At 48.3% G+C, this 9,408-nt stretch overlaps 1 protein-coding gene across 1 annotated transcript; it reads right to left on the reverse strand.

Moving 5' to 3' along the window:
• Window positions 1-5,082: 5,082 nt before the first annotated feature.
• Window positions 5,083-6,012, reverse strand: LOC144329113 (uncharacterized). Its single transcript, XM_077935639.1, has one exon. The coding sequence runs from the start codon at window positions 6,010-6,012 to the stop codon at window positions 5,083-5,085; it is 930 nt and encodes a 309-aa protein (XP_077791765.1).
• Between the last annotated feature and the right edge of the window lie 3,396 nt (window positions 6,013-9,408).

The following is a 9,408-nucleotide window of genomic DNA, read 5'->3' on the forward strand; positions in this document are numbered from 1 at the left end:
GCTTGATGTGCAGCGGTGGGAAGAGTATTCTGTCTCTGTCCACCAGAGGGTCGTTGATGACGTTCCTTTCTTTGCAAGGCACCAATTCCTCCCGCACAGGCCAGTCCTTCTTCGTGTAATGCTGAGCACGGTCCCTACTATCCCACATGCACAGAAAACATGGGTACTTGTTGAAGCCAGACTGTTGTCCCAACAAAAAGTTCACCATCTTCAGGTCAACACAAATAAACCACTTATGCTGACCATAACCAATTTTCTCCAGCACATACTTCACTGCTTCATAGTTCTCCTTCAGTGTAGTCGAGTGAGCCAGGGGTATAGAGGCAAACTGGTTGCTGTTGTGTAGCAGAACACATTTCAGTGATCGCTTGCTGCTGTCACAGAACAGTCTCCAATCTTTGGTTTCGTACTGTGGCACTCCAAGCTTGAGCAGAAGCTGCGCAATATCTGCACAGTACACCAAGTCCTTCTCTTCTGAGAAAAAACAGAGGTACTCTTGATGCCTGTTGTGGAAGAAGCTGATGTCAGAGAGGAGTTTTTCCCCCTTCAATCTGGTTGCTAACAGTTCGGCAGAGTCCTTTGACAAGCTGAGGTCGCAAACTAGATCATTCAACTCCTTTTGGGAAAATGGATGTGGAGCATCATCTTCAAGAACCACTTCTTCTTCATGTCCTTCAGCAGTGGAGGCATCTTCCTCACTAATGTCAGGAAGTTCTCCGAAGACAGGCACTGGAATTTCATGACAATGGGGCAGGACTCTTGAGGAGGAGGAGAAAGGGGAGGGAACTGGAAGGGGAATATATGCTCTGCGCAAATGGCTGTGAACTCATGCTTGTTTTGTGAATCTATCACACTTGCTCCTTCTGCCACCCCGGATGGCAGAATAAAGCTTTTCTCTGAAACTATTCCTTGAGTGTCTGTTGACTCCCATTTCCCTGTCCCGGGCGCAAAGCTCTTCTCATCCGAGACTAAAAAGGCTACAAGCAGAGTCTGTAACCTGAAGTGTATGTTAACCCGAGGTACCACTGTATCATTGAATTTGTCCATGGCAAGTCTGCGTTTATCTGCAGGTTGTTCATATGTGGTGAGTTTGTAGAAGTCTTCAATCCAATCATAGAAGGGAGACGCATTTTTATTTTTCCAGCTCACCAGTATCAGTCTTTTTACTGTGGTAAGGGCACAGAGAGTCCACTTGTATTGCCCCTTTGTCAGGTTCCATGTGCTGGGTGTATAATTCGAAAGGATATTTTGCTCGGTAAAGGTACATTTGGCCTCTGCGATGGGAGTCCAGCAAGGAATCATTTAGCTAGTGCAATGGAGGAGGAAGAGGTTGAAAATGCGAGACTTACTGGCACCTGTAGCAGCAGCAGCTGGAGCATGGCCTGCAGTGCCACCTGGTGGCCCACCTCGGAACTTCCATGCCCATCCCAGATTTAAAGCTTTAGGCATGTGTTTTACACACACACACACACACACACACAGACAAAAATAATAATTCACAAGCAGGAAATATCCCAAACAGCTCTTCCCCTGAAATATACTCGGAGTCGAGAGTGGATTTCATGCTCTGTATTTGTTGTGACGTGGGGTTTGTGATTTCAGCTCTCTTGACATAATATGCTGGAGACAGTTCTCTAGTAACACTTCTTTATTACAGCAAACAAGACTAAGACCTGAGGAGGGGAGAGCTACATACATAGGGACAGAGAACTAGCTATAAAGGATACATTTTGGAGGGAGCAATATCAGGCAATCACAGTCCTGCCTTTTGGAGGAAACCAATAAGACAGAGGATCCAAATACAGCAGCTTAAATGAACCAATAGTAGCTGTACCCTCTGGAACCAAAAGGCAGTTACTTTACCCTAATGCACATACAGACAATAATACTACAGATATAAAATCCTTTGACTCAATACACAACACCCCTCCCCCCCTAGTGAGCACAGCAGACGTAATCTCTCAGGTACTGTGGGGTCCTACAACTTCTACTTGATCTCCTGACAACAGGTGTTGCCGGTTCTGGATTGGGTGTTACCTGTGGTAGGGGGGCCGCTATAGGGGTTTCGTCAGGAACAGATGGAGTCCCAGACATCTCAGGGTCCCCTACCTGTACCTCGTCATCCTGAGGACTAGCAGACCCTGGTTCATTTGCTGAAGCCCCTGGTGACTGCGCCTCTGGGCCATTTTCACTCTGGTCTTGCAGTTCTGCGTCGTTAGCCAGGGATGAATTATCTGACTCCTCCCTGCTGAGCGCCCGGCGCCTCAGCTGATCTATATGTCTCTTCCAAACTTGCCCATTTTCCAAGGTCACATAATAGGACACAGGTCCACTAGTCCGGGTGACCACACCAGCCACCCACCGCGAACCTCGTGAATAGTTCCTCACCCAGACCAGATCTTCAGGGGCAAGATACCTTGTTGTGTCAGTCTCAGCCTGGGGGGTTGCTCTTGAATTACGGTTTGGCATTTTATCCGGGTGGACATAATCCAGCACCGTTACCAGTCTTCTACCCAAGAGCAGCTCAGCTGGCGATTTGCCCGTCGCAGTGCACGGCGTCGCATGCTGCAAAAATAACATTCGCGCGTTGCGAGCTGACCAGTTACCCTCCATTAAGCGCACAATGGATTCTTTGGCTGTTCTTACCATGCGCTCAGCCTGCCCATTGGAGGATGGGTGAAAGGGCGCGGATGTGACCCCTCTTATGAAGTTATCAGCCAAGAATGCCCTGAATTCTTGGGATACAAAAGCTGCCCCATTATCTGATACAATGGTCTCAGGTAACCCGTGGGTTGCAAACAGCTGCCTCAACACCTTGATTACGGCAGCTGATGCCATGCTAGGGACCATCGCCACTTCTAACCATTTGGAATATGCATCGACGATAACCAAAAAGACCTTCCCCTGGAATGGCCCAGCAAAATCTAAGTGCAGCCGGCTCCAGGGAGATCTGGACTGCTCCCACCAGTGAACTGGTGCTCTGGCCACTTCTGGCCGCACCTCTTGGCATGCCTTGCATGTTCGTACCCATTGTTCTATGTTCTGGTCCATTCCAGGCCACCACACATAACATCGGGCTAGCAACTTCATCCTGACCATTCCCGGGTGTCCCATGTGAAGCGTCTCAAGAACCCTGTTTCTCAGTGGTGCTGGGATGATCACCCTATCTCCCCACAGGAGACAACCCTTATGCATGGACAACTCGTGCTGCCTTGTCGCATAAGGCCTGAATTTGTCTTCATGCGGACCACCTGGCCACCCCCTCCCCACCCAAGTGAGGACACGGGAGAGAACAGCATCTTTCCTCATTTTCTCAGCTATATCAGTAGCCGTTACAGGAGCCCCCGGAAGTGTTTCCAGCATCATTATGTGCTCCGCTGGAGCAGGATCCTCATTGCTCCCGCCAGGAAGTGGCAATCGACTCAGCGCATCAGCGTGGCACAACCGTTTCCCCGGCACATGGGTCAAGGTGTACTGGAACCCGTTCAGGAATATAGACCAACGCAACATTCTGGGGGAGAGAATTTGTGGCGTTTGCTTGTTCGGGTTGAACAACCCTAATAGTGGTTTGTGGTCCGTTTCAATGGAGAAATGGCGACCGTACACATAATCATGGAACTTTTTGATTCCTGCCACAATTGCAAGCGCCTCTTTGTCAATTTGAGCATAGTTGCGCTCCGTGGGCGACAACGTACGGGAATAGAAAGAGATGCGCTTTTCCGACCCATCCGGTTCCCTATGACTCAGCACCGCCCCCAGGCCGTATTGAGAGGCATCACATGCCAGGACCAGCGGCTTCGACTCATCATAATGAGCAAGGACGCTCCTGCTACTCAGCATTCCTCACAAGGAGTCAAAAGCCTTCTGCTGCCCCTGCCCCCATCGCCACACATTCTTTTTCTGCAGCAGTCTATGTAATGGTTCAGCTACTGAAGCTTTCTGGGGTAAGAATGAATGATAAAAGTTAATAAGTCCCAGGAATGACTGCAACTCCGTCTTGTTCTGTGGTCGTGGTGCCTCGATGATGGCCTTAATCTTAGCATCTGTGGGGTGGACGCCTGATGCATCAATTTTAAACCCCAAGAAATCCACAGTTGGCACCCCAAAACTGCATTTTTCCTTTTTCAGTTGCAACCCCACCTCCTTGAACTTGAGCAACACTGCACGGACACGCGCAACCAGTTCCTGTGGGTCTTTTCCAGCAATCAAAACGTCATCAAAAAATGGCAAGACCCCCGGCAGACCTCTTAACAGGCGTTCCATGAGCCCTTGAAAAATCCCTGGGGCCACACAAACTCCAAATTGTAATCTGTTAACTCTGAACGCCCCTTTATGTGTGACAATAGTCTGTGCTTCCGCTGATTGTGGGGTTACTGGCAGCTGTTGGTAAGCTTGTGCCAGGTCAATTTTGGCGAACACCTTGCCCCCAGCCAGTTTAGCCAACAGATGTGATACGACTGGAATGGGGTATGAGTTTCCCCTGAGTGCCTTATTGATAGTACATTTGTAATCTGCACAGATCCTGACTTCCCCATTTGCTTTAAGGGGCGTGACGATTGGAGTCTCCCACTTAGCAGAGTCCACGGGTGAGAGAACTCCCTGCTTGACCAATTTATCCAGCTCTGCTTCGATCTTGGGTTGCAGTGCAAATGGCACTCGCCTTGGTTTGAGTCGGATTGGGGCCACCCCAGGGTCCAATTCGAAGTCAACTGGGGGCCCTTTATAACAACCCAGTTTTCCATTAAAGAGACCAGCAAATTCTTTGCATGATGCCTCGCTCATCTCAGGGCAGGTTTGGATTGAATTAAGCCCTGATATACTCAGTCCCAGGGCGGGGAACCAGTCAGTGCCCAGGAGACTGGGGCGACTGCCCTTCGCAATCACCAGTTTGAGTACCGCCTGTTTGTCCCGGAACTGTACTCTCACGGCACACATTCCCATGACCTGGATGCGGCCCGCTGAGTATGACTGCAAAGTTGCCGGGAAGGGCTCCAGAGGGGGCAACTTACCCCTGGGGAAGAATGTCCTCGCGGTCTGGTCCGACACGATAGTGAATCCAGATCCGGAGTCCACCTCCATGTCTCACAGCTGACCCTCAATCTTCACCTTGATGTGTGCCTTGCCTTGCGCTGGAAACTGCACGACCCTCCCGTTGATCTCCGTTACGTAGTGGCAGTCCTTTAGAACATGGTTTGCTGTGGGCGGTCTGCGATGCTCCAGTCTAGGTGCTCCTGTCGCTCCCAACGCCGCCGATCTACAGACCCTGGCGATGTGACCTGTCTTCCCGCACGTCCAGCACATAGCATCCCGGAAACGACAACTCTTCCGCTCATGGTTTCCGCCACAACCAGGGCACCTGCCTCGGTGATCTTTGTGCACTGTGCAGGCCTGACGCACTGACTCTACCCCACGGACTGGGCTCTGGCTCGGAGTAGCCTCTAGCTCGTCCATGGCATGCGCAACTTCTATCTGTGGCTTAGGGGCCTTGCGACTGGCATCAAGCTCCTCTCTTTCATAATTCTCCGTGGCGGTGGCCTCCTTCAAGGCTGAAGCAAGGGTAACCTCTTCTTTAGCCACGATGCGTCTTCTGGCTTTCTTGCTGCTCAGACCACCGATAAACCGATCCAGGAGAGTCTCTTCCAGATCTTGGAAGTCGCAGTGCTGAGCGAGCTTCCGCAGTTCAGCTAGAAATGCAGATACAGACTCCCCAGCACGCTGCTGCCTCTTATGAAACTCCATCCGCCGGGCCATCTTGGTCTCAGTAGGCGCCAAATGGCTTGTTAGGCAGGCAAGAATATCTTTGAGAGATGTCTCACTTAGCTTCGCTGGAGCAAGCAATGCCTTGGCCAGCTTGAAGGTCTCAGGCCCACAGTAGCTCAGGAATGTGGCCCTTCTTTTGCTGGCATCGGTGATCCCTTGAGCCACTGCGAAGAACTCGAAGCGTTCGACGTAGTCTTCCCACGTGTAGGGCTCTGATGGCTGGAAGGGCTCCAATACCCTTGGACTCTCCATGGTCCTGTGGGCAGGGTCGTCTTCTCAGCTGGCCAGTGAGTCTTGTTCTTAGCTACAATCCGGACTCTGAGGCAGGGCTGCGTTTAACCGCTCCTCAGCATTCCGGATCCCACCTTCGTCGCCAGTTGTTGTGACGTGGGGTTTGTGATTTCAGCTCTCTTGACATAATATGCTGGAGACAGTTCTCTAGTAACACTTCTTTATTACAGCAAACAAGACTAAGACCTGAGGAGGGGAGAGCTACATATATAGGGACAGAGAACTAGCTATAAAGGATACATTTTGGAGGGAACAATATCAGGCAATCACAGTCCTGCCTTTTGGAGGAAACCAATAAGACAGAGGATCCAAATACAGCAGCTTAAATGAACCAATAGTAGATGTACCCTCTGGAACCAAAAGGCAGTTACTTTACACTAATGCACATACAGACAATAATACTACAGATATAAAATCCTTTGACTCAATACACAACAGTATTCAACTCACAGTAGCGAGGAATGAAAGTTCCCCCACAATATCTGCTTTATATACATTATTTACACAATGGGCTGCATGTGATTGGCTAATTCTGGGATTCTCCTGTAGGCCAATCAGGTTGTGGATTCACTTCCACCTGGAGCTGGATTGGGTGGCTCCTGCGGACCAATCAGACTGCTGCATGTTGGATCCTATTCAACTCAGTACATAACATCCCCACAAACCACCCCCAAATTCCCCAGCATAGGAATAGTGTGAGTGGAGGCTGGGTGCACCACATTGGAGACCCCAGGCGGAGTAGTAGAGGAATCTCATCCTTTACTTCCACACAAGGGTGACAGGCCAAATCATCTGTCAGGATAGATATGGTGGCCACGATTTCGCTGAAAACCCGATGTCTTAGGATTCACAACAAAGCAACGGCAAACACCTGCTAAAGACCCCCTGAAATGTTTGGCAGCGAAAACCCCACATTTCATGGCACCCCCAAAAATGAGCCTTTGGTGCCCTAACTCACAGGATCCCAATTTCTCCAGAAGTCAGACGTTGTCCAATTCACTCCAAAGCGGCGCCAAACACCCAGAGAATGCCCCCTGCAAGGTTTGGGGGTGAAAACACTAAGTTTCACATCGCCCCACAAAATGAGCCATCGACGCCGTAACCCACATGGTTGTCAGGGGCTGGACTGAGGAGGAATGGTGGGAGCTCCCCCCCCTCGAGGACCTGCTCCACAACTCCAATTTATAAAGATTATAATCCAAGTTAACGAGATCTTCTTGCAATTAGAGGTCAAGAGATATGTAAAAGTCAGTGCTTTATATGATTCAGCCACATGGTGGAGCAATACACAAAGATTAAAGAAGCCATGATAGCCAGTTCGGAAAGCTGGGATGGTTTGTGTCTTCAAAGGCATGGCAGTGTGGCTTGAAGTTAATGACTTGTAACACCTCACAGTCATCATCATAATATAATAATAATAATAATAATAATAATAATAATAATAATAATAATAATAATATAATAATAATATTTATACCCAGCCACTCTGGGCGGCTTCCAACAAAATATTAAAATAAAATAGTCTGTCAAACATTCAAAGCTTCCCAGAACAGGGCTGCCTTCAGATGTCTTCTAAATGTCAGGTAGCTGTTTATCTCTCTGACATCTGGTGGGAGGGGGTTCCACAGGGCAGGCACCACTACCCTGTAACTTGGCTTCTCGTAGGGAGGGAACCGCCAAAAGGCCCTCAGCGCTGGACCTCAGTGTCCAGGCAAAAATGTAGCACCCTGCTTGTGGTTAACGCTTAGCTGGAATGAAATATTCAACGCAGCAACAGAGAAATTAAAATAATAATTTATTTGTCAGACAAATAAATGAGAGGCACAGTGGTATATGGTTACCAAGCTCTGGCCTGGCCTCCTGCCATTATGGCCAGCACTTATATTCTCTCAGCCCAGCTCCCTTGCTCCTCCTTTGGCTGCCTCTGTCCAATCAGCCTGGTTGAAATTCCTATTGGCTGATTGCTATGACCAATCGTAAAAGATACACCCATTTCCTATTGCCTTTTATGGGATACAAAAAGCTATATATTCTTCTATCTATAAATGACAAATAAGTAGTCATATATCTTACATTTGTCTCAACAAGGATCCTTAATTACCAGCTCACCTCTTGCCCTCCTTGCCCTCCAAAACAGATGGTTAATAATTTTAAATTTTTATCTTGAACAGATGTCAGAGACCTTGGGTTCACATTCTCATGCATCATCAATGAAAGATCTCCTTTTTGGAGGTCTTTAAACAAAGGCCTGACAACCATTTGTCAGGAGTGCTTCGATGGCGTCTCTTGTCTGGCAGGGGGGCTAGGCTGGTGGCTGACTTAATTTCAGGATAAATACAACTCTTACAACTATATGAAATAAGAATCTAGCATTTCTTAAATCCTTTGCATAATTACATTTAAGCCAATATATTTAATACATAACATAGGTAGCCTTTTAAAAGGAATAAGGCCTTTGTAAAGTAAAAAAGGAACTCAGTAAAAAACAGCTTCAAAAGAAGCCTCTTCAGTTTATACCCCCCCTTCAGCCAGCTGCTTTTCCCATTAGCTCTTCCCAACATTTATTGCCCTTTAACTCTCTCAGTTTAAGAAAGAAACAGCTTTAGAAAAGACTTCCCAAAAATGCTCTCTTTCTGCCAGCAAGATGCTTCTCCATTGCTCTTGGCCTTTTTAACCTTAGGAAGAAGATCTGGCTCATTTTACTGGGAGGCACATTGGTATTATTTTACTATTTACTCATTCCTAATTATGTTTATCTCTGCTTTTTTTATCTTCTGTAACATGTAGGGTCAGTGTCCTCGCTCTCAGCCTGTAATTCCCCCTTTTACGACTTTGAGAATTGTTTTCTGCTATAAATCAAGGGGCCCCTTGTCTAGGAGGAAAACATTGCCAAGGTTCTCTAAGCAGCTGGTCTTCTGCCTGGCATGAAACATTTGAAAATATACAAGCCCTGATCAAACATTAATAAAATGCAGGCTTATGATTAGATGCCTCAGAATGATGGGGGTGGAGGCGCTCCTTCAGGTATACTGGGCCTTTGAGGCCGTTTAGGGCTTTAAAGGTCAGCACCAACACTTTGAATTGTGCCCGGAAACATACTGAGAGCCAATGTAGGTCTTGGGGGCCACTCCCAGTCACCAGTCTAGCTGCCGCATTCTGGATTAGTTGTAGTTTCCGGGTCACCTTCAAAGGTAGCCCCACGTAGAGCGCATTGCAGTAGTCCAAGCGGGAGATAACCAGAGCATGCACCCCTCTGGCGAGGCAATCCGCAGGTAGATAGGGTCTCAGCCTGCGTACTAGATGAAGCTGGTCAACAGCTGCCCTGGACACAGAATTGACCTGCGCCTCCATGGACAC

Source organism: Podarcis muralis, chromosome 10 (genome assembly GCF_964188315.1).
Source record: "Podarcis muralis chromosome 10, rPodMur119.hap1.1, whole genome shotgun sequence".
Taxonomy (NCBI): domain Eukaryota; kingdom Metazoa; phylum Chordata; class Lepidosauria; order Squamata; family Lacertidae; genus Podarcis; species Podarcis muralis.

Excerpts from the sequence above, each read along its gene's own strand:
- LOC144329113 (XM_077935639.1), bottom strand. The coding sequence starts at position 6,012 with ATGGAGAGTCCAAGGGTATTGGAGCCCTTCCAGCCATCAGAGCCCTAC.